Below are 23,611 nucleotides of genomic sequence, written 5' to 3' on the forward strand. Positions count from 1 at the left end.
AGGAGGCGCCTGCTCCCACGCTCTCTGCCGAGAGGGTGGCCCGGAGGCGGAGGCATGAGGGGAGAGAGAAAAGAAGCAAGATGACGAACGAGGTGGCGACAACTGAGGCGAGGACCATCATTATCGTGCGGATGTATAGATGACTAAATGGGTCGTGTATGACGTGTCGCCCGAGGCACGACCCATTTAATAGTGCCTGGGTCAGCCCGACACGAGCGTTGTGCCGTGCTTGGGTTGTAGCCTCAACCTGTAGTGCTGGCCCGGCCTGACACGATTATATTTTTTATTTAAAAACATATATAAATATATACAATTTATATTCAATATTAAAAACACATGATCATGATGTTCTACTGGTTAGACGCCTTCACTCAGTGTCTCTCGCTTTTTTCCATCAGATCAGGACGTGGAGGTTGGTTGCGCGGATCGGACGTGCAACAAGTTAATTTGAAATAGATGTGAGGGGTTATTGGTAAAAAGATAAAGTGTGACGACCGTTGAAACTGATACTTTAATATAGTATAGAAATGAACTAGCGGACGATAAATATTTAAGAACGTAGTTAGTATTAATTTTCATCGGTCATACATGTATATATCATTTTATATAATATGATTATTAATGATGAGTGCGAAAAATTGACGTGGACGACGACTACCAGCGTGAACGGCGGCCTCGCTCGCTAGACGAGATTGAGCCGTAGAATCTGATACAGACACACTCTCATCCTGTGACTGTGAGTGAGCAGCCCCGTGGAGTGGCGGCAATCATCGCTAGCAAGACGTGAAGAGTTCTCAAGCAGGAGGCGTGTGACGTCAGCAAGGACACCAGTGTTTTCAGTGGAGTGGTGGCGCCAGCAGGAGGCCGGCGAGGGGTCTTCTCTTCTAGTAGATGATGATTGATGTGGACTTGAATTTGGAAGTTCTAGGAGGAGTAGGAGTATATAAACTGGAGGAGGAGTGGAGGAGAGGAGAGCCGAATGCGAGCGCGATCCATGGCTCCAAATCGAATCCAAAGAAACTAGTAGAAGTAATGCGGGCGAGGGATTTGCACCCGCTGTGCTGCCTCCCCGCCGCCGACGGAGGACCCCCTCCGCCTCCCCTTGCTCATGCACCGCCGGCCGTGGCTGGGCTGCTCTACAAGTGGACCAACATCGGCAAGGGCTGGCGCCCGCGCTGGTTCGCCATCCGCGGTGCCGTCCTCGCCTACTCCAAGATTCCACGCCGCTCCACGTCGCCCCCCTCCTCCGCCACTTCCTCCACAGCCACCCGGATCATTGGGCACGCCCGATACGGCCACGACAGCCCCGTCGGCCTCGTGCACCTCAAGGTCAGGCCCGCTTCGTCCCCCCGCCAGCACTCCCCACCCCTACTGTAATGCTTCCCTGGATGATCTCTATTCTCTAATTAATTACTTCTATCTCTGCCCCAACCCCAAAAGGTTAATTACGAACTTACATCCAATACAGATAGCAATGGCAATGCGAATGTGATAGAAAGAAGGCCCCAAAACTTTGCGATTCGATTGCCCCTTCCCTGAACAAGACTTCTCTTTTCATATGAGACTCACCTTTCCTTTTCTCCCCATGCTTATTGTTGTTCAATTAATTAATTCTTGCTGTCTTCATCCTATTTCATTTCGTGCCTTTGCCCGCCTTGTGTTTCTTCTTCATCTTGAATAGCTTGAGTTTCTATAACTCTTCTACTCTCTTACTAAATAAAAAGGACTAAAATGCAGCTCTCTGTTATTAAAAAGATCGTACAATCTGCAGCATCCAAGTTTTTTCCCCATGGATGAGTTAACAACAATCTGCAGTGGTTATATGAATTGTTAAAACTACTATCATAACTTTGGAGTTCTTTTGACATATCTATAGTAATTGCAAGTCATGTCCCAGACGACTCTAAAAAGAACTGGTGGATAGCAAAAACATTTCATTTTCTTAGAACCTACACGCTTGACTTTTGAATGATTATTTTGTGAGTTTAAATATCTCCAGATCTCCTCGTTCCGTGAAAGCAAGTCAGATGACAGGCGGTTCTACCTAATTACTCCAGCCAAGACGCTGCAGCTGAGAACAGACTCTGCTAATGAACGAGCGGCTTGGATTGAAGCCCTTGTTTCTGCTCGAGCTGAATCTTCTCCTGATGGGGGTTTATTGACTAACCAGAATGATGCATCATTTTCTACGGAGAGGCTTAGAAATCGCATGCACGAGGAAGGCCTTGGTGAGGAAATAATTAAAGACTGTGAACAGATTGTCCATTCAGAATTCTCACAGTATCACACACAGATGAAACAACGCTGTGAAGAATATGTAAGCTTTCTCAGCAGGCTTCCACAGCAGTTTGAGGTAACGTTCATGCAGTACATGCCCATTAGAATATTAATAGATTCTCAGTTTACCCCTTTAAGTTTTATTTAAGTCTGATGGATTCTGTTTGTTCACAAGTTAAATTTGCCAATAAGCTAAAAAGACCAATCGTGTGCCAAGCAAAAAAAGAGAGAAAAGAAAGAATTGTTTCGACTTCTTTGCAAGTTCCCTTCCAGAAATGACATTGTATCTCAAGTCTATGTATGTAGCAAGCCGTCTCAAGTCTATGCAAATATGTTTTTTTTCTTCGAACAACGCAGGAGGGCAGTTGCATGTAATTTTATTAAGAAGAGGAATAATACCTACTCCTAGTACAAGAGGGACTCCCTAACCCAACATTCACACCACTGCACACTAAAACAGCACTCGTATCTTAGTAGTTAACTGAAGATGCATCTCCTTAAGAGCAGAAGCTCCAGCCGTGCAGCACAGAACACCCTCATTATGCTGGTTCCAGCGCTAATATCCTATATCTAACGCTACATCAGCTATCGTTTGGTCTGTATCTACATCGTCAAACTTTATCTACCGCAACGCTCCGGTGCATAGCCTTTACTGTCAGCCTACAGCCACCTCACTCTTTTTATCGACTCTTATTAGATAAAATACGTCGTTTTATTGATACAAAAATTCATTTGAGTATATAAATAAGCAAATAAAAAATATATGGTTCATAAAAACAAATACAAATTACATAGTTTATAAACCATAGACAAATTTGACATAATTCATCAAACATAAAAAATATGTAATATCTGGAACTAGAAGTTACATAGTTCATAAATATATTTTTTGGATTTTTTTGAATTCTTTGGGTATCAAAATAACGTGGACCAATATAAGAGGCCACGTGGCAGCAGGTGGTCAGTACAGACCGGTTTAGATCGGTACCGACCCACACTGACTATCTAGGCGAACCGACCCATGCTGACACCGTGGCGGTCGATAGCGACACATGGTCAGCGAGCGGTATCGCCCCGTGCTGGCCCTGGCCTTAGCTACAGCTTGCTGAACCAATTGGACATTTGGAGGAACTCCTTCAAGCACACAAGCATCGTGATGTTTACATATTTCCCAAGCCACCAAGGTGATTAAAAAATCGAGTCATTTTCTCATCTTCTTATCAAACCCCTTGTTTGCTTGGCACCACCATTTGGAAAAGCAAGTAGCTCTAGACCGAGGAGTAATTGTCACTTTGTCAGTAATCCTAATGGATTTTGTATAATATATCTAGAGGTTTGTTCTTTTGGCCATGTTCTCATTGTAGAACATGCATTACTGACCTATCAACCAATTGGTAACTGCCTTCTACGGAAATCATTTTTGGTCTGTACACAGGGCCGGCCCTGAGGGTGTGCAGGGTATGCCACCGCTTAGGGCCCCCAATATCAGTAGGGCCCCGTATGCCTAGATAATGTCCAAATACATATATGTTACATGTAAATCTCTATTCTCATTTTTTGTTGTGTCTCTCTGATTTTTTGGCAATCATCTATTCGAGGTCGTGCAACATTTTGCTTATGACGAATACTAAATATTGATTGATGAGGGAAGACCGGAAGGTGTTGTACACATGTGCTTGTGGCGTTGCTCAATTCTAGCCTACCGGAGGGCCCACCCTGATAACCTATGTTGCTTAATCCAAGTTTAGTTTACTGAAATTTATTTTCCAGAAAATTTGCTCTAATGTATTTAAATTTGGTTTACTGTGCATTTTAAGGTTTAGGCTAGTTTGACAAATTAAAAATAAAATACTCGCTCTCAAAGCAAATATAGAGTTATATTACATAATCTGTATAATTTTATAACTCATAAAACATTGTAACAGTCTCCAGTCATATCATTTTGAAAAAGAAGTGTAAATCATCAACTTCTTTTTATTTTTCAGATATCATTTAAAGTTGAAAAATAGCAGAATCAAACTTTAGTATAGGGCCTCTATATAGATTTTCGCTTAGGGCCCCCAAAATGTCAGGACCGGCCCTGTCTGTACATTCAACTTCTTGACTGTTGCAGTTCCTTTTCATGGTTTCATGATGATATAATGTGTTTTTCAGGTACTTAGCGCAGATGATAATGCTAATATGATTGAGCTCCACTCGCACTTGATGAAACCTGACTATTGCAGCTCTGGACAGGGAAAATGTAGTGGTACTTGATTTTCGAAATCCTTTTCTTTCACTTGTTGTTTATGCTTGCTTTATTATTATAAAATATGCACTTGATTCTGTCTTCAAAACATGCGTGCCCGCTGCTCTTTGTACTGTCTGCCCTATTTTATTGAGTTCTTCCCCCTCCCCTCCTTTAAACTATGTTTGCTTACTGTTAATTTAACACCAGAGAGCAGCAATACAGAATCTTCTGATGATGTTGGGCAACAGGAGTTGGATGAACTTTTGGATGACGATGACTATCAATTTTATGATACAAGGCAGAGTTTCAGTGATTCAGCAGGACTTTCTTGCTTGAACATGAAATGTTCAAATTCTGGCAAGGATACCTTTCTTTATGGTGATAAATTTGTGAAACCAAAAGCTGGTACAGGTGACAGTGAGTGCCTGCCACCGTTTTTCAAGCGTCGCACGAAGTTGCCTGATCCAGTTGAGAAGGAAAAAAGTGTTAGTCTTTGGTCAATGATCAAGGATAATGTCGGAAGAGATCTTACACAAGTATGTCTTCCAGTTTACTTTAACGAACCATTATCATCTCTTCAAAAATGCTTTGAGGACTTGGAGTATTCTTATTTGTTGGATCGTGCATATGAATGTGGCCTAAAGGTATTTTTCTTGCTACAAATTCGCACTTGATAATCAATTATTTGAGTTAGAACCTTCACTGTAAGGTTTATTAAGTAGATTTGACTCGTGAAATAATTCCGCAGTTATTATGCTTCTGAATTCAGGGGGACAATTTGATGAGAATTCTTAATGTTGCTGCATTTGCGGTTTCTGGGTATGCTTCCTCGGTTGGGCGCCCCTGCAAACCTTTCAATCCATTGTTAGGGGAAACCTATGAAGCTGATTACCCTGAAAATGGAATCCGTTTCTTTTCTGAAAAGGTGTATTCTTTGTTAAAAAGTCACCCCTTTTTCGTTGCTGTTAAATCATAAGAGGTGGGCTTGGTCCCCTGACAAGACAAATTAATGGGCTGGCAATATTAACTGAATTATGCAGTGTGACTAGTTTCTAAATCAGTATTTTAATTCAATGAAAACTAAATCAGTATTTCAGTTGAAAAAAATAAATATTGCTGTTTCATGACCTCAGTAGAAACTATAGCTGGAGTTCATGTTATGATGCTGTATTTGTTGCGATAGGTTAGTCATCATCCAATGGTCATGGCTTGTCATTGTGAAGGAAAAGGGTGGAAATTTTGGGGAGACAGCAATGTAAAGAGCAAGTTCTGGGGGCAAACAATCCAGCTGGATCCTGTTGGTGTGTTATCTGTAGAATTTGATGATGGAGAAATTTTCCAATGGAGTAAGGTAAATATACTTTGCTTTATTTTCACTGAACCCTTTATTATGCAGTGTGTTATCTGTATAATTTTTATTTATTAATTAAAATCTGTATACCAGGTTACAACAACAATTAATAACGTTATCATTGGTCAAATTTATTGTAATCACTATGGAACGATGAGTATAACTGGGAACAGGGGATATTCATGCAAGCTGATTTTCAAACGGCAATCTTTCGTTGAGCGCAACCCTCGGCAGGTAAAAAGAAATGCAGCATCCCATTGGAATCGTTTTGATGGATGTTACTAAGATGTAGCTGTATGTATGCAAGGTTGAAGGATTGGTTAAGGACGGTGATGGTTCGACGGTGGCAAGCCTAATGGGAAAGTGGGATGAGAGGATGTACTGCAGCGCATCAGGGCAGAATGTGATTCTGTTGTGGGAGAAAAATGAAGCTTCGACTAATCCCACTCGCTATAACCTCTCATCGTTCGCAATAACTCTGAACGAGTTGACTCCAGAACTCAAGGTAGGTAGATATAGGTCGTTATGATGCCTCCTTTGTTGTTAGCGCCACTTCTGAATTGCTGCTGGTTAGGAGAGCCTTCCACCAACGGATTCAAGACTCAGACCAGATCAGCGACATGTAGAGAACGGGGAGTATAGTAAGGCCAATGCTGAGAAGCTGCGACTGGAGAGGAGGCAACGGATGGTATGCCCATGCATCTCGAATATTTGGCGACAAATAGAATAGAAAAGCTTATGTAATTGGATTTTCTTCACTGCAGTCACGGAAGATGCAGGACAATGGTTGGAAACCAAGATGGTTCCGAAGGGATGATGACACATTCCGCTATGTGGGAGGTTACTGGGAGGCACGACAGCAGCGGAAATGGGACGGATGTCATGATATATTTGGTGAATTCGTGTGACTCAACAGTGAGGCTGCTCGGACCTTTTATATATATATATATATAATAATAATAATGATAATGATAATAATAATCTCTGGTCTCCCATGATAATATTAATATGTATGTGCAGTGTGACTGAACAGTGAACACATATATCTCGCGGATTGCTGTTGTCTGAGTTGTTTGTGCGTCGTTTTAGGCTCGGTCGTTTCACTTAAAACTAGATCAATTTTTTTTCTTCTTAATTGAAATACAAAAAAATTGTTACCGCTATTATATACGCATAATTGATTGGAATTGTTGACATTATTGGAGCGTGTATGTATGTATGTATGTGTATCTTCATGTAGTAGTATATATGTGTCTAATACAACAAGTAGCTAGATAGTCGAACTGGACAATTGGGCTGTACACTTTGTCGGGCTGCCGTGGTCCGCCACCCGCGTCTTGCCGGACTCGTTGGTAACGCGCATGGACTGTATCAATTTGGTTTGTATGTTCTACCAATTTCCATCACATATTTTGCTGTGCATTCATAATTACACCGACATACATATACATATACCGTCAGCTCTAAATTTCGAGTGTTAAGTTTCAAATAGTTGGTTTTATTACGGTAAAAAATAGATAGGAGATAAATATTTTGTTCGTTCAAATAAATCAGGAAACGAAATATGCTTCTTACATCCTAAATTACAAGTTATTTTAATTTTATTAAGATTTAAAACATATTAATTTAGACTAAAACTAAATAACAATATTTATAACATTAATTAAGTATTATTGGTTTTTTTTTATTATACTTATTCTATGCTATACGTATTTATAATTTTGATCAAGTCTTGATGTATTTTGACTATCTAAGCTTATAATGGTGGGTCAGTTGAAAACGAGTCACTCAAAGCTTTAAAAAAGTGAAAACTAGTTTATTTTATAAATTAGCCGTCTAAATTTATAAAAGTTATGTGTTCTCTTGTATTTTATTGGACGAATGGACGGTGTAAAAGCAAAACACGTGTAGTGAGCGAGTGCGGCGGTGGCAACTGACGTGACACGAGGGAGGCGGTCTGTGCCTGGCCCAGCCAGCTGTCTTGTTCCTCCGTCCGGGAGGACGAGGAGGAGGAGGCGCATCCCTCCATCCTCTGCGACTTGGTGCGTCTCTCGAGCTCGAGTCGATTGATGATTCATCTTCCTAGTCTCGTCTCCGCGCCATTCTCCAAATCCATCTATCATCACCATCCCGATCCCAGCCCCAGCCCCAGCCCCAGCCCCGCCAGACCCAGACCCGATGCAGCAACAGCAGGACCCAGCACCCGCCGATCCCGACCCACTGCCGCCCCCCGACCTCGGTGATGCCGCCGCCTCGTCCGCAACGCAGACGATCCCTTCCCGCAACGCCTCCTCCAAGTACGATTTCGTCAAGGTCAAGGTCTGGCTCGGGGAGAACGCCGACCACTACTACGTCCTCTCCAGGTTCCTCCTCAGCAGGATGCTCACAGTCACCAAGGTACACTACTAATTTCCTCTTTCCTTTATCCATCCATCAATCAATTAACCCTCCCTTCCCCTTGTATTTGCTCTTATTTTTTAAACAAAACACACAGATTCCTAATCATGTCGCCATCAAGATTGCCCTTGAGCTCAAGAAGCTGCTTGTCGACAACAGCCTGCTTGATGTGTATGTATATGCATCTTCTTCCTCTCTCCCATTCCCCTCCCCCACCATCTAACTATCCTATTAGCTTTCAACATGTTATATTGTATGCTAGTACCTTTTTTTTTCTCTAACTCCTGCACTTCCTTATTTTACAGATCCCAGAGTGATCTAGAGGCTAATCTGTTCAAGGTTAGGTACCTTCCTGCTTCCCTTCCCTGCTGCATGCTACTTCCTCAGCCGATTACACAAACTTATAACTTCCCTCCTTCCACAGCTTATGGAAAAACGGGGATACGGAGAGGAGTATATAAATCGCTATAAAATGATGACAAGGTACTCTGCTGCAGTGGCCAAAAATACATCTTCTGCTTCTCTATAGTAGTCTGCTTCTCTCCCCCCTTTCTTATTCTTCTATTAATACAAAGATGCACAGCTCTCCTGCGTATTCCAGGAAAAAACCACGATGTTTGTGCTTATCCTACATTCGCATAGAAAGAAACTCTTCTCTCTTACACCAGCGGCATTCAAATTACATGTTTCTGATGTGCTCATCCCCTACCTCGTGCAGGTTCCATCATCAACGGGTTCCACTAGTAATTTTGGTGTGTGGAACTGCCTGTACTGGAAAATCAACAATCGCTACACAACTTGCTCAGAGGCTCAATTTGCCTAATGTTTTGCAGGTGGGTTTATTATTTATCTTTTCCAGTCTATAGCTCATGTCTCATGTGCCTCGTTTCCTTACCCTTGTGCAACTGCAGACTGACATGGTGTATGAGCTGCTGCGGACATCAACAGAGTAAGTTGTGTCTTCTTTTTTTTTTTGGTTGTTTAATACTCCCTCCGTTTCTTTTTATTTGTCGCTGGATAGTGCAAAATTACACTATCCAGCGACAAATAAAAAGAAACGGAGGGAGTAAAAAAATGCCACTACCTAGTTCTGTTGCTGCCCTTGGTCCCTCCTTTTTGTGAAGATATGTGGACCATCCATGATTTGAGTTTGGGCACATAAAAATTTGTACTCACGTGATTAACACATGCAGTGCGCCACTTACTTCAGTTCCTGTGTGGGCTCGCGATTTTAATTCACCTGAAGAGCTTATCACTGAATTCTGCAGAGAATGCAGAGTTGTACGCAAGGGTATGCCATATTTTATGCCCACTTTATCTTCTCTGCAAATGTCATTGTCACTTTATCTGGATCAAACTAGCTATAGTAATCACTCCATTGATTTCCTTTGGCTACCTGATAATATTGTCCCTATACTTTGTGCTACCTTTCACTAGGTTTGGCTGGCGATTTGAAGAAGGCCATGAAAGATGGGAAACCAATTATTATAGAGGTATGCTGCCTTGTGTTGTGTACATTCAGGATAAATATCCATATTACCTTCCACATGTCTCTCACTATCCGACCACAGAAAAACCTCCCGACCAGACTTTGATGTCACATACCTTTTGTCTGACCTTTGTTTCATCAGTGTACATTGATGGGTACAGTACACAAGACATGTGGTTATATGATAGAAATTAGAGAACATGCACATGAGAGCGTGATTACCCAGAAACAATACCATCTAGAAAATATAATTATTTATGTTTATATCAACATGGAGGCATAGATAAAAAACTTGACCAGTGGGGTTTAAGACAGAGCCTGGTCGTTTTGCTTAAGATAGAAGGTACTCTTCGCATGTAGATTGAGAACCCCCCCCCCCCCCCCCCCCCCCCCCCCCCCCACGAACCTGTGCCCACCAATACGGCAACACTGTTGCCCATTTGAGAACCTGGGCCGGTCCTTTGACCTGTTTGGCATGGATGAAGGCTTAGATACATAATTATGCTATGTAGATTTAAGCATATCTCTTGTGCTGTAAATGAACTCTCTTGTGCATATGACTATTTGTATGATATGGAAATTATGCATCTTGCAGAACCATGTTGATAGACTCGTTTATTTAGATGGAGGCATATCCATTGGATGACAAAACTCTGGTGCTTGTTGTGTTTAACACATTTATGATGTCTGGTAGGGTGTTTGTCAGTTTGTTCTCATAGGTCCTTTGTACTTTTGGTATTTTGTTAGCGACCAATTGTTTCAATTTGTTTGACGCCAGATATTGCCTGCCTAGCAAATTGTAATTCGAATTTCCTTTTTTAATACCTGGATTGGGGTTTGAAGGTAGCTATATGATTTACAGCATATACACCTTTTAGTACAGTGCCATATGTATAGATAATTCATACATGATCTTATTAAGTATCTCACTGCAGGGAATACATTTGGATCCAAGCATTTATCTTATGGATGAGGAAAAGAGTGATGGTAATTCCAGGACGGAGAAGACAGTAACAGATTCTGAAAATCCAGGCATCTCTGTAGAAAGGAAGGTCGAACATCAATTCAAAAATGGACTAGCAGAGAACAGAATGGATTCTACTGAGGACAACAAAAACTTTGTCAAAAGCAAAAAAAGCACGCTGGAGAAAGGTAGAACCAGTGAAGGTCTATCTTATGCTCAGAACCACGAAACCAAGGTCCATGATTCTGCACGTTCTCAAGAAAAAAATCCCAAGGATGAAAGTAAGCAGAAAGTCTAGTGAAATTAATTTATTATTAGTATTGTGTTCAATATGTTTTTTCTGAAATTTAAGGCAAGCTTGAAGTTTCCCAAAAAAGACAGTAAACTATCAAATTTGTCAGATTAGTTTTAGGCCAGCATAATCTTTCTACAAATATCAAGAAGTATGTGTGTGTTGGTGGGGTTGGGGGGATCAAATATGAAAGCACAGACAGAACAAAACCTTAAACACGCCCCAAATTTCCAGAACACAGTGCTATGCCAGTTTGTTTTCTGACTTCTTCTGTTGTGCTTAAAAGAAAATTGTTTTCTATGCCTTGCAGGTGATGGGCACAAAGATTTGGACCAACAGAAGAATAATGCCACCAAGAAAGACAAACCTGCTGCTGAGCCGATAATTGTTCCAATTGTACTGAGGATGTCTGATTTTGATCACAAAGTGTGTGCTTTTGTTGGTTTTCTAAAGACATATCTACCTTTATTTTTATAACATACTTTTGGTTCTATAATGTCTTTGCAATATCATTTGTAATTTGTATTGAATACATAAGAGGATTAAAAAATGCCTATGTAAATTCTTAAAGCTCAGTGTTATCGACCTTCTAGGCATAGCGCCAACCGCCAGGGAAAAAGGCCATCTATTTTTGTTTTATATATGAAGGGAAAATATCCTATACAATCACTTATCCTGGTGCAAGCATGCAATCAAGCGATCTGGTGCATCCGATCTAGATCTAATGATGACTGTTATTTTATATTTAACCCCTTCCACCTAAAACATAGTACCTATTTTACTTTTAACCCCTTCCATATGAAACCGTTGGATCTAGATTGGATGCTCTGGATAGTTTGATTGCACGCTTGCACCAAAATGAGTGATTGCACAGGATATGTCCTCATATATGAATGCATCATCTGTACTAATTATGGCTGCACAGACCTTTTGAAAGAGAGCTGCTGATTTGTGTACCATATTTTTCATCCATTGCTTCTGCATTCTCGTTACATGGGTTATCGGTTCATTTTTAATCTTATGATTTGCTTTGTTGTTCTGTTCAGGCATTGCTAGAGGAATGGATAGCCACTAGAGCTTTCAGAGATAATTGCATTCCTCAGGTATCTATGGAAGCTTTGGTACACATACAATGTACAAACTTACATTTCTTTGAAATTGTTGTGCAACCCTTGTACTTCTTGTGATTAGTTGATATAAAATGGTATGTCTTATTTGTCCGCAATGCTTGAGATGTTACTAATAAGTTGATGCATGATAGAGATGTTACTAATAAGCAGTGATTTTGTGGGACCTACTTTCAGGTTGGCTACCTCATGCAACTAGGTATCTAACTATTACATGGTGCTAACTTTGTGATGTGTTACTCAGGATCATCGGAAACTTATAAACAACCTTAAGCTTATTCAGGACTACCTTTGTTCTTTTGAGTCACAGGCAAGTTTTCCTTGATTGACAGGCTGGTATATTTTTTAGGTTGTTTTGTTATCATCTGATGAACTTGATCTATTTCGTCTCGAGTTTGAGTGTGTAATTCTAAGCCTCTCACTAAAAAAAAAACCTTGTTCAGGGATTGACCATTGTTGATATCTCAGCAAATTCGTTTCCTCAAACATTAGATTGGCTTCACAGCTATCTTCTTCAGGTACACGTGCCATCTTTCTTTTTGGCCTTAATAACTTGATGCTAATGTGTCTGGGTGAGGGCCCAGCTCCTCTGGTTTTGACAACTTATTTCCCTTGGCAGTGCATCGAGCGAGGTCTTTTGGCTGCGTGTTTAGAAAGCTGCAATCAAGGTCAATGACACTCTTGGATGTAACCTGTCCAACCACACCTCAGTGGGCATTATATGCTGGCAATGGACACTAAGAATATCATTGTAAAGGATTACGCATGAGTCTGGATATCATCTCCAACCAAGACCGATATGAAAATACCATCGTGATGTTGTCAATACCAGCCATAAGCGTGGGTCTGTCTGATTGGGGTTACTCGCATTAATATTGTACTGTATTGTATTAGAGGTTATGCGGCATACTCATAATCTGAATAAGATAACAAAATTTGGCATTGTTTGCTTTATCTGAATATAAACTTGTAAAGATTTATCTACGTCCTGCATAAGAAAATTTTGGCATCGTCCTCAGAGCCGAAGTCATTCGAAGGCAGAATGCTTTTCTTTGAGTTTGGCACTACGCTGAAGTCCAGAATCAACAATGGAGAGAGATATTTTCTTTCTAGGAGGCCATGACCTTGACAAAGAGCGCTTGTAGTTATCCCCATTGGTAGGGCCATCTTCACCAGTGTTGGTGTTAAGCGCAATCAACCTCTTGACGATTTTGATGATCGAATGGAAAAACAAATTAAAGTTCTAACAAGTTTAGCTGAAGTGTGTGTTTAGTTTGCAAAACCATGAGAAGTGCTATCGATCATGTCAAAAGTCAAAAGAAGGAACAAGTGTCTATGTGAAATTATGCAACACTACAAGGAGAAAACATCAAGTAGAAGCAAATCACATTTAAAAATGATTCGATGCTAATTCATGATGTGCCCCAACACTCAAGATTTAGAATGATGGCTAATTTTATTTGAGTTCTTGAGTTTAGAAATTGTCGTACTATCAAGAGGGATCCGTAAAAGGTAATGGTTTTGAATCCAAAGCTCATAAAACATTGATTTGAAACATTACCTTTGTCTCAGCTTTTCTACGGTTAACGTGGGCAGTTCAACCCGCTAGGAGTCCACCTGAAACGAGTCCCTCTCTGGTGAAAGGCTGTTGAACCGGCCTAGGGGCGTTTAAACCGGTCCTACATTAGTTGAGCTGGGCAGTTCAACCACCCAGTTTACTATCTCAACCACATTTCTCTATAGTGAAAGGCGGTTGAACCGGACCAAGGGTGGTTCAACCGATCCTACACCAGTTGAGCTAGGAGGTTCAACCACCTAGTTCACTATCTCAACCATGATTCTCTCTGCTGAGAAGCGGTTCAAATGATCCCTTGGGCGATTCAAACGCATAACTCGCAGACCACTCTCAAACGGTTAGATCTGGACCCATTCACATATGTAGCCTCTATCCTCTTTCTTCGACATATCTCCACGCATTTATTTCACATCTAACTTGAAATAAAAGTCAAACAAGAGCATTTACTCCTCCCAAATCTCTCTCCCACCTTAAGACTTATTCATTCCTTGAGAGGATCTCATTGTGAAGTGGAGATATGTGAGTTGTTGAGCTTCATCCTCTAATTCTCTCTAATCTCTCTTTCTTTGACCTTTGGGTGAACATCAAAATCTTTGTGGGTTCATTACTATTGGAGCTTCAAGCTCCTAGATGGCTAGGCGTCGCTTAAGAGTCTCCAAACTTGTGGAAAAACTCAAGAAGTTTGTATTACCTGCTATTTGAGTAACTCAAGTAAGTGTCTTCACCTTGATCTCTGTGGTCGGTGAAGGGGAGAATTATGGTTATAAGAGACCCGACTCTTCATGGGCTCCTCAACGAGGATGTAGGGGACCTAAGTGGTGTGATCGAACCTCAGAGTAAATCTCTTGTCTCTTGTGTGCTTGATTATTGGGTTTGTTTCTAGTTGTTCATACTCTCATTACCTTGTGGGGTGATTTGCCCATATATTTGTGGTGTGTAGGTTTTGAGAAGTTTTCCTCTCAGATCTACTTCCTACAACCCTATGGAACATCAAGGATACCACATATCGGATACCACATACGTGAAGTTTATTTGGTGATTATAGAGATCAATGCAGTTTATATCTCATTTTCTAGTTGAACGGTTCAGAGCAGTTGAACCACCCTACACCGGTTATTCTCATTTCTCTTTCAGTTTTTGGTGAAACTTGCTAGTGTAGCCTATTCACCCCCTCAAGGCTACTTCTAGATGGCAGAATCTGAACAAACATCAGGGATGGAGTAATACAGGGAGCTAGAGTTAGTGGAATTATGAGAAATAACGTTCCAAGCATTAGAGCATATGAATTCTTTGGCCCAACCAAAGCATTTAGGGTCCAATAATGCAACATTGAAAAAAGGGCCCCAAGAGAGGAACATAGAGATCACTTCACTAGAACATTGAACGAAGGGTCCCAAGAGAGGGACATAGAGATCACTTCACTAGCCTTGGTCCTAGGAACAAACAAATTGTCCCATTTCTTGAAGATGGCCAGGTGAAGCAAGAAGTCTTTCACGGGGAGGCTAAGCAGGGACCATCAGCATGATGCATGACCCCAATGTGAAGTACTTGATTTACAACGTGCCCATTCTCCAGTGGGTGTCCTCCAATCCAGAGGAGGATCTGGGAAGGTAAACATGCAGAGTATTGATTGTTGATCACCAGTTGTTATTTGGGTGTCGGAGCGTACGACACGACATCATCATCATCAGGGAAGTGATCATCTTGGTTGTCCAGGGCGTGATCAACCTAATCAAGCTTAAGCCACACATCCCATCCCCCACTGTCAACTTGATTATTGTTTTGCAACATGTTGTTGTTGCCATGTTCATGCTGATCCATGGGTTGCGCCAAGTGAAAGAACTGAAAGGCAATATTGTGGCCTTTAGGGTCCTTAGGTGGGGCATGATCCTCATATGTAGGCTGGCCACCCAAAACCTACCTCTTAAGAATCTCACACTGCACCGTCCAGGACAATCCTTGGAAGATGTCTAAAACTAAGAAGACTATAAACTATGGAACATCCTACAACCTAGTGGCACATGCCTCGATAATTGTAACAGCCCAATCTCCAAGTAGGAAGTAATTAGGCTTACTTATATATTTATGCATAAATATAAGTATAAGCACACTTATATTTCAAAATTATCTATGCATGGATGTTTGCTAATTTTTTTTGAAGAACACCATTCCTAGAAACAACAATTATTTCCTCCCAAAATGATGATATTTTGTGTGTGTCTATATATATATATATATATATATATATATATATATATATATATATATATATATATATATATATATATATATATATATATATATATATATGCCTCTTCCAAACAAACGAAAAGAAAACTCTCCCCCTTTGAAAGGGAAATGTGCCCTTGACCCATTTCTATATTGTTTTGGTGATTAAATGCACAACACACTATGTTTAGACGAACACGACAAATGAGCAAAGGTACATGAAGCAAATTGAGCTTGAAAGAGGTCATAATACAAATCCATATGGGACCAAGTGAAAAAGGTAAGCTCTGGACACTTAGTCAATTGTTTTGAGTACTAATCATATTTGTCTAAGTGATAGGGACTTTATGAAGTCAAGGAAAAAGGAGCAAAAGAGAACGAGAAAGAAAAAAGAAAAAGTGTGTTGGACTGCGTAGCACCAGATAGTTCGGTGCACGGTCCGACCAACTGTCTGCTCTCGGGAATTCTAGCCTACGTCGGCTATAATTCACCGGACCATCTGCGCGGAGCGCTAGACAGTCCGGTGTGCTAGCTGCCAACGGCTAACTTACACGTCAGCCGAGGGCCAACGGTCAAGTGGTGCACCAGATGGTCCGATGCCCCTAGAACAGGAAACCAACCAGTCACGCGATTCTCTGCCACGCACTGTTCACTGTTCGGTATGCACCGGACAGTCCGGTGCACCCACGAACAGAAGGCAACCAAGGCCTTCCAAATGGAGCTCCAAGGGCTCATAGGTCCCTTGGGGCTATAAAAGCGACCCCTAGGCGCATTAAGCTCTACACCAAGCATCCCTTGAACATTCTACAACACCGAGACGCTGCGACCATGCCATCGCTTTGCTAGTTAAAGATTCGACCAATTAAATGAAAAAGTTTTCTCCTCACACTCCCTTTATTTGGACTTGGCTCTTGATATATCTAATCCAATATTAGACCAAGTTTGTTTTGTTGAGCTATTTTTACAGGATCACCTATTCACCCCCCTTTAGGGGCTCTCAATTGGTATCAGAGTCGTTCTCTTCATCAAGGGACTAACCGCCTGAAGAGATGGATCCTAAGGGCAAGGGGATGATGATCAACGACAAGGAGAAGGAGACTCTCAACATTGATGAGACAAAAGGTGACAAGCCCACCGACTCAGGCTTAAATAACAAGAGAAAGGATGGGAAGAAGAAAGGCGCATTAAGAAGATTATCTACTACAATAGCGACACCTCTTCTTCACCAAGGGACGACGAAGACTCGTCCACGAAAAAGAAAACAGTTAATCAAAATTATTCATTTGATTATTCTGGCATTCCGTACAATTCAAATGCACATTTATTGTCTATTCCACTTGGTAACCCCCCCACTTTGATGGAGACGACTACTCTTTTTTGAGTCATAAAATGCGTAATCATTTATTTTCTCTCCATCCTATCATTTGGGAAATAGTGGAAAATGGAATGCATTTTGATAGTAGCGATAATCCTGTTTTATTAATGAGCAAATTCATAAGAATGCACAGGCTACTACTATGTTGTAGCATCTTTATGCAGGGATGAGTACAATAAAGTCAACGGCTTGGACAATGCCAAGCAAATATGGGACACCCTCAAGATTTCTCATGAGGAAAATGATGTCACCATGATTACAAAGATGGGACTGGTGGAAGGAGAACTAGGAAGGTTCGCCATGAAAAGGGGAGAAGAGCCAACTGAAACCTACAATAGGCTCAAGACCCTGGTGAACAAGATCCGGAGCTATGGGAGTACAAGATGGACGGATCATGATGTCGTTCGACTCATGCTAAGGTCATTTACCGTTATTGATCCTCATCTTGTAAACCTTATCCGTGAAAATCCCAGGTACACCAAGATGACGCCTGAGGAAATTCTCGAAAAATTTGTAAGCGGATGTATGATGGTGAACGAGGCAAGGTAGGTTGATGATATTGCCAACGACCGCTTCCGCTCTACAAGCCACAACCTGTTGCTCTCAATGCAATAAGCAGCAAGGAGGCGCTACGTAACAAGGTGGCATAAGTGGAGGCCGTCGGGCTCAATAAGGAAGAAATGACACTTGTAATCAAGCATTTCAAGACGGTATTGAAGGGACGCAAGGAGTATCCCAATAAGAACAAGTCAAGGGAAAAGCGGTTCTTGCTTCAAATGTGGTAAGTCTGTTCATTTTATTGTGCAATGTCCTGATAATGAAAATGACCAGGTACAAGAAAAGAAGGGAAGAAGGAGAAGAAAAATAACTATCGGAAGTCAAAGGGTGAGGCTCACATCTGCAAGAAATGGGACTCGAACTGCTCCTCATCCGACTCTTACGATGAGGGACTTGCTGCCTCCGCCTTTGACAAATCCTCCCTCTTCCCCAACGAGCGACATACCTGCCTCATGGCTAAGGAGAAGAATGTACGTACACGAGACACTCCTAAGTATACATCTTCTAGCAATGATGATTCCGATGATGAGGTAGATTATAGCGATCTCTTTAAGAGGTTAGATAGGTCCAAAGTTGATAAAATTAATGAATTAATTGATTCCCTTAATGAGAAGGATGGATTGCTAGAAAAACAAGAAGATATTCTATATGAAGAACATGATAAGTGTATCAATGCTGAAAAATCTCTGGCTATGAAAATTAAGAAAAATGAATTACTTTATTCTGAGTTATCTTCTTGCCATAATTCTATTTCTAGTCTTAAAAATTTAAATGATGATTTAAATGCTAAAATATAAAAATAAATGTTGCTAGTTCATCTGTGGAGTATGTTTCTATTTTCAATAGATGTAAATATTTTGATATTGATGCTTGCAATAATCATGCTTCGACTATTCTTAAGTTAAATGATGAAGTTGTCAACCTTAATGCTCAACTTAAAATTTTCTAGAATGGATGTGAAAAGATAAAATTTGCTAGGGATGCCTACACCATTGGTAGACATTCCTCCATTAAGAATGGACTTGGTTTTCAAAAGGGAACCAAGAACTTAACAAGCCAAAGGGCCTCCAATCTCATCAAGGAGAAAGGGAAGCCACCTATGGCTAGTAGTTCTCATTCTTTTCATGACAAAAAGAACCTACGCTCATGTTAAGGATGCCACTAACGTTGCTCATCATGATGGTTGCTATGATCATGATGTTTCTCCTGTATGTCATGATGTTTTCTTTAATTCTCATGTCATGTTTGCATCTTCTAGTTCTTCGCATGTTCATGGTAGGAGTAGACCTAGGCGCCATGTTCATCATGTTGTTTCTAGTGCACCTATAAATGCATCTAATGGCCCAACTATGCTTTATCGGACTTATTATGCTTCATATGTGCTAATTTGTAAAAATGATAAAGTAGTTGCTAAAAATTTGGGACCTAAGTGCAAGAAAGGCAAGACTTGCATTTGGATTCTAAAGTCTTATGTGACTAACCATGCAGAACCCAACAATAGTTAGGTACCTAAATCCCAAGCTTAAATCACCTTGCAGGTTTATGACCCTGTTTGGCACAGCTGCTGCTTGTTGAAAAAGCAGCTTATCTGATAAGCTGGTGAAAAACAGCTTCTGCTTGTTGGCTGCTTTTAGTGTATTCTGAGAAGCAGCTGAACTGATAAGCTGCTGCAGAAGCTAGCTGTTTGGCAGAACTTCTGCTTAAATTTGTGAAGAAGCTGAAAATAAGCTGTGCCAAACAGGGCCTATGCATCCGGGGGCACAAGTTGGATTATTGATAGCGGATGCACAAACCATATGACGGGGGAGAAGATGTGCATCTACTACGTCAAGAACAAGGATTCCCAAGATACGATTATCTTTGGAGATGGGAATCATTGCAAGGTCAAAGCTTTGGGTAAAATAGCCATCACTACCGAGCATTCAATTTCCAATGTATTCTTAGTAGAATCACTTGGTTACAATTTGCTTTCTATAAGTCAATTATGTCATATGGGCTATAATTGCTTGTTTACAAATATTGATATATCTGTCTTTAGAAGAAGTGATGATTTATTAGCTTTTAAAGGTGTATTAGACAACAAGCTTTATTTAGTTGATTTCACTAAAGAGAATGCCGATCTAGATGCATGTTTAATCGCTAAGGCTAACATGGGCTGGCTCTGGCACTGCCGTCTAGCACATGTTGGAATAAAGAATCTTCATAAGCTTCTAAAGGGAGAACATGTGTTAGGACTAACTGATGTCTGTTTTGAGAAAGACATACCTTGTACAGCGTGCCAAGCAGGGAAGCAAGTGGGAACTACTCATCTAAGATAAAATGTGATGACAACGTTAAGACCACTGGAACTTCTCCATATGGATCTCTTCGGGCCCGTTGCTTGTCTTAGCATCGGGGGAAGTAAGTATGGTCTTGTAATTATTGATGATTTTCCCGTTTCACTTGGGTATTCTTTTCGCAGGATAAATCAGAAACCCAAAGTACATTAAAGCACTTCCTAAGGAGAGTCCAAAATGAGTTTGATCTCAAGGTGAAGAAAATCAGGGTGATAATGGATCTGAGTTCAAGAATCTTCAAGTGGAAGAATACCTTGAGGAGGAAGGCAACAAGCATGAGTTCTCCGCTCCCTACACGCCATAGCAAAATGGTGTAGTAGAGAGGAAGAACATGACTCTCATCGATATGGCAAGGACGATCCTAGGAGAATAAAAGACACCTGAGAGGTTTTGGTCGGAAGCCGTGAATACGGCTTGCCATGCCATAAACCGCCTCTATCTTCATCGCCTCCTCAAGAAGACGTCATACGAATTCCTAACCGGTAACAAACCCAATGTTTCATACTTTAGTGTATTTGGGAACAAATGCTACATCTTGGTTAAGAGAGGTAGGCATTCAAAGTTTGCTCCCAAAGTTGTAGAAGGGTTTTGACTAGGTTATGATTCAAATACAAAGGCATATATGGTCTTCAACAAATCTCCGGGTTTGGTTGAAGTCACTAGTGACGTTGTATTTGATGAGACTAATGGCTCTCCAAGAGAACAAGTTGATCTTGATAATATAGATGAAGATGAAGTTCCAACTGTCGCAATAAGAACTATGGCAATAGAAGATGTGCGACCTGAGCAACAACAAGAACAGGATTAACCATCCTCCTCAACAATGGTGCAACCCTAACTCAAGATGAGGAACAAGTGCCTCAAGAAGAAGGCGTGAATCAAGGGGGAGCACAGGAAGAAAAGGACAAGGAGGAAGAAGTACCACAGGCACCTCCAACTCAAGTCCGGGCCACCATCCAAATTTATCATCCAGTGGATCAGATTCTGGGTGACATCAACAAGGGAGTAACTACTCGTTCGCGATTAGCTAATTTATGTGAGCATTACTCGTTTGTTTCTTGTATAGAGCCTTTCAGGGTAGAAGAAGCCTTACAAGATCCGGACTGGGTGGTGGAGCCTAGTGCCACGTTTGAAGTACAATGTTGTGGGAACCAAGTGGGTGTTCCGCAAAAAGCAAGATGAACACGGGGTGGTGACAAGAAACAAGGCTCGACTTGTGGCAAAAGGTTATGCCCAAGTCACAGGTTTAGATTTTGAGGAGACTTTTGCTCCTATAGCTAGGCTTGAGTCAATTTGCATATTATTGGCCTATGTTGCTCACCATTCTTTTAAGTTGTTTCAAATGGACGTGAAGAGCGCTTTCCTAAACGGACCAATCAAGGAGGAGGTGTATGTGGAGCAACCCTCGGGCTTCGAGGATGACATGTATCCCGACCATGTTTATAAGCTCTCTAAGGCGCTCTATGGGCTTAAGCAAGCTCCAAGAGCATGGTATGAATGCCTTAAAGATTTTCTCATTTCCAATGCTTTCAAGGTCGGGAAAGCAGATCCTACTCTTTTTACTAAGACTTTTAATGCTGATTTGTTTGTATGCCAAATATATGTCGATGACATAATATTTTGTTCTACTAATCAAAAGTCTTGTGAAGAGTTTAGCAGGGTAATGATGCATAAATTCAAGATGTCAATGAGGGGCGAGCTAAACTACTTCCTTGGATTTCAAGTGAAGCAACTTAAGGAAGGAACATTCATATCCCAAACGAAGTACACTCAGGACTTACTAAAAAGGTTTGGGATGGACACAAAGCCCGCTAAGATGCTAATGGGAACCGACAGACACTTGGACCTCGACAAGGGAAGTAAGTCCGTTGATCAAAAGGCATACCGGTCTATGATAGGTTCATTACTTTATCTTTGTGCTAGTAGACCGGATATAATGCTTAGCGTATGTATGTGTGCTAGATTTCAATTCGACCCCAAGGAATGTCATCTTGTGGCCGTGAAGCAAATTCTTAGATATTTAGTTCATACTCCTTGCTTCGGGATCTAGTATCCAAGGGGTCTACCTTTGACTTAATCGAATACTCAGATTCCGACTATACCGGGTGCATGGTTGATAGGAAGAGCACATCGGGACCTGTTAGTTTCTGGGAAGGTACTGGTGTCTTGGAGCTCTAACAAACAAACATCTGTTGCCCAATCCACCACTGAGGCCGAGTATGTTGCCACAGGCCAGTGTTATGCGTAACTACTTTGGATGAGGCAAACCCTCTGGGACTTTGGCTACAATCTGAGCAAAGTCCCACTCCTATGTGATAATAAGAGTGCAATCCGCTTGGCGGATAATCCTGTTCAACACAGCCGCACTAAGCACATAGACATCCGACATCACTTTTTGAGAGACCACCAGCAAAGGGGAGATATCGATGTTTGCCATATTAGCACCGAGAACCAGCTAGCCGATATCTTCACCAAGCCTTTAGATGAGAAAAGGTTTTGCAGGTTGCGTAGTGAGCTAAATGTCTTAGATTCGTGGAACTTGGATTGATCTATAGCATACATGTGTTTTATGCCTTTGATCATGTTCTTTTTAGCATCATAGCCTTTACTAGCTTATTTTTGGTGCTCAAGTTGAACAATTCATCCCTGGACCTCGCAAGTCCTTGTGGAAAAATATGCATATGTTTAGGGAGAGGATGTGCTACAACTTGATTCTTTGAGACTAATGTTTTTGCTTGAGTACTTATGATGTAGTCTCAACGATGGATTGAAAGGGAAAAAAGGTGAACTTGGACAAAGAAGAGGCTTCCACTGCATTCCGGCATCAATGACCTTTGCTCCAAGTCCCTATTTGGTTTTCTCGTTGCCCTTGGCTTTTAGTTGAAATTTTTGCAAGGCAATGAGGTTAAAAGGCCACTAGTTCTTCTGGTTTGGTGCACAATGCCAAAGGGGAGAAATTAAGGCTAAAGCAACAAGATCAGCTACCACTTGTGAATTTTTCAAAATTTTAAGTGTAAGTATACTTGGTTTTTTATCAAAACCCTCTTATTGCAAAAACTGTTCTCTCGTGGCGGAGAAATTTGATTATGCGAAAAAGGGGGAGTTTCTGGTTTTTTTATCAAAACTAGTCTTGAAAGTTATTTTTATTTGGCAAAGCAAAGTGTTTTTGACATAGAGATAGGATAATGAATTTGTTTTGAAAAAACAAACCAAGTGGTAGCAAAAATTATCCATATATGCCAAATCCTATGATAATTTTATTTGTCTTCAATTTGACATCAATTTGCACTTTTTAGCTCGCACTTGGATAGGTTAGTGCATTATTGAGTTGCTTTTGATGTGTTGGCATAAATCACCAAAAAGGGGAAGATTGAAAGGGAAATGTGCCCTTGGGCCATTTCTATATTGTT

At 41.0% G+C, this 23,611-nt stretch overlaps 2 protein-coding genes across 4 annotated transcripts; both read left to right on the forward strand.

The window, feature by feature from the left end:
- Nucleotides 1-988: 988 nt before the first annotated feature.
- LOC100192056 (putative oxysterol binding domain family protein) lies at nt 989-6,900 on the forward strand. Its single transcript, NM_001137479.1, has 9 exons — nt 989-1,329; nt 2,000-2,353; nt 4,432-4,525; nt 4,730-5,151; nt 5,691-5,858; nt 5,952-6,092; nt 6,166-6,363; nt 6,433-6,546; nt 6,623-6,900. The coding sequence occupies exons 1-9, from the start codon at nt 1,033-1,035 to the stop codon at nt 6,764-6,766; spliced, it is 1,932 nt and encodes a 643-aa protein (NP_001130951.1). The 5' UTR covers nt 989-1,032; the 3' UTR covers nt 6,767-6,900.
- An 861-nt stretch (nt 6,901-7,761) lies between these two features.
- LOC100383156 (uncharacterized) lies at nt 7,762-13,111 on the forward strand. 3 transcript variants are annotated; one of them, XR_004852501.1, is made up of 15 exons: nt 7,762-8,255; nt 8,353-8,426; nt 8,561-8,594; nt 8,680-8,738; nt 8,974-9,088; nt 9,167-9,204; nt 9,449-9,546; nt 9,693-9,748; nt 10,680-10,989; nt 11,311-11,426; nt 12,047-12,103; nt 12,262-12,304; nt 12,372-12,437; nt 12,571-12,645; nt 12,747-13,111. XR_004852501.1 is itself a non-coding variant. In XM_035962347.1 (14 exons), the coding sequence occupies exons 4-14, from the start codon at nt 8,683-8,685 to the stop codon at nt 12,801-12,803; spliced, it is 1,044 nt and encodes a 347-aa protein (XP_035818240.1). In that variant the 5' UTR covers nt 7,781-8,255; nt 8,353-8,426; nt 8,561-8,599; nt 8,680-8,682; the 3' UTR covers nt 12,804-13,111. The 3 variants fall into 3 exon arrangements, 2 of the variants coding, with proteins under 2 accessions (XP_035818240.1, NP_001169292.1); XM_035962347.1 differs by lacking the exon at nt 12,262-12,304 and having other exon boundaries at nt 7,781-8,255; nt 8,561-8,599; NM_001175821.1 differs by lacking the exon at nt 12,262-12,304 and having other exon boundaries at nt 7,891-8,255; nt 12,747-13,110.
- Nucleotides 13,112-23,611: the final 10,500 nt, after the last annotated feature.

The sequence above is a fragment of the Zea mays genome, chromosome 9 (genome assembly GCF_902167145.1).
Source record: "Zea mays cultivar B73 chromosome 9, Zm-B73-REFERENCE-NAM-5.0, whole genome shotgun sequence".
In the NCBI taxonomy this organism is placed as follows: domain Eukaryota; kingdom Viridiplantae; phylum Streptophyta; class Magnoliopsida; order Poales; family Poaceae; genus Zea; species Zea mays.

Bases quoted from the DNA above. Each gene is read 5' to 3' on its own strand.
- LOC100192056 (NM_001137479.1), top strand. From the start codon at position 1,033: ATGCGGGCGAGGGATTTGCACCCGCTGTGCTGCCTCCCCGCCGCCGAC. The intron at 1,330-1,999 runs GTCAGGCCCGCT...AAATATCTCCAG, and splicing joins TCGGCCTCGTGCACCTCAAG to ATCTCCTCGTTCCGTGAAAG. The intron at 6,547-6,622 runs GTATGCCCATGC...TCTTCACTGCAG, and splicing joins TGGAGAGGAGGCAACGGATG to TCACGGAAGATGCAGGACAA.
- LOC100383156 (NM_001175821.1), top strand. From the start codon at position 8,037: ATGCAGCAACAGCAGGACCCAGCACCCGCCGATCCCGACCCACTGCCG. The intron at 9,749-10,679 runs GTATGCTGCCTT...ATCTCACTGCAG, and splicing joins GGAAACCAATTATTATAGAG to GGAATACATTTGGATCCAAG. The intron at 11,427-12,046 runs GTGTGTGCTTTT...TGTTCTGTTCAG, and splicing joins TGTCTGATTTTGATCACAAA to GCATTGCTAGAGGAATGGAT.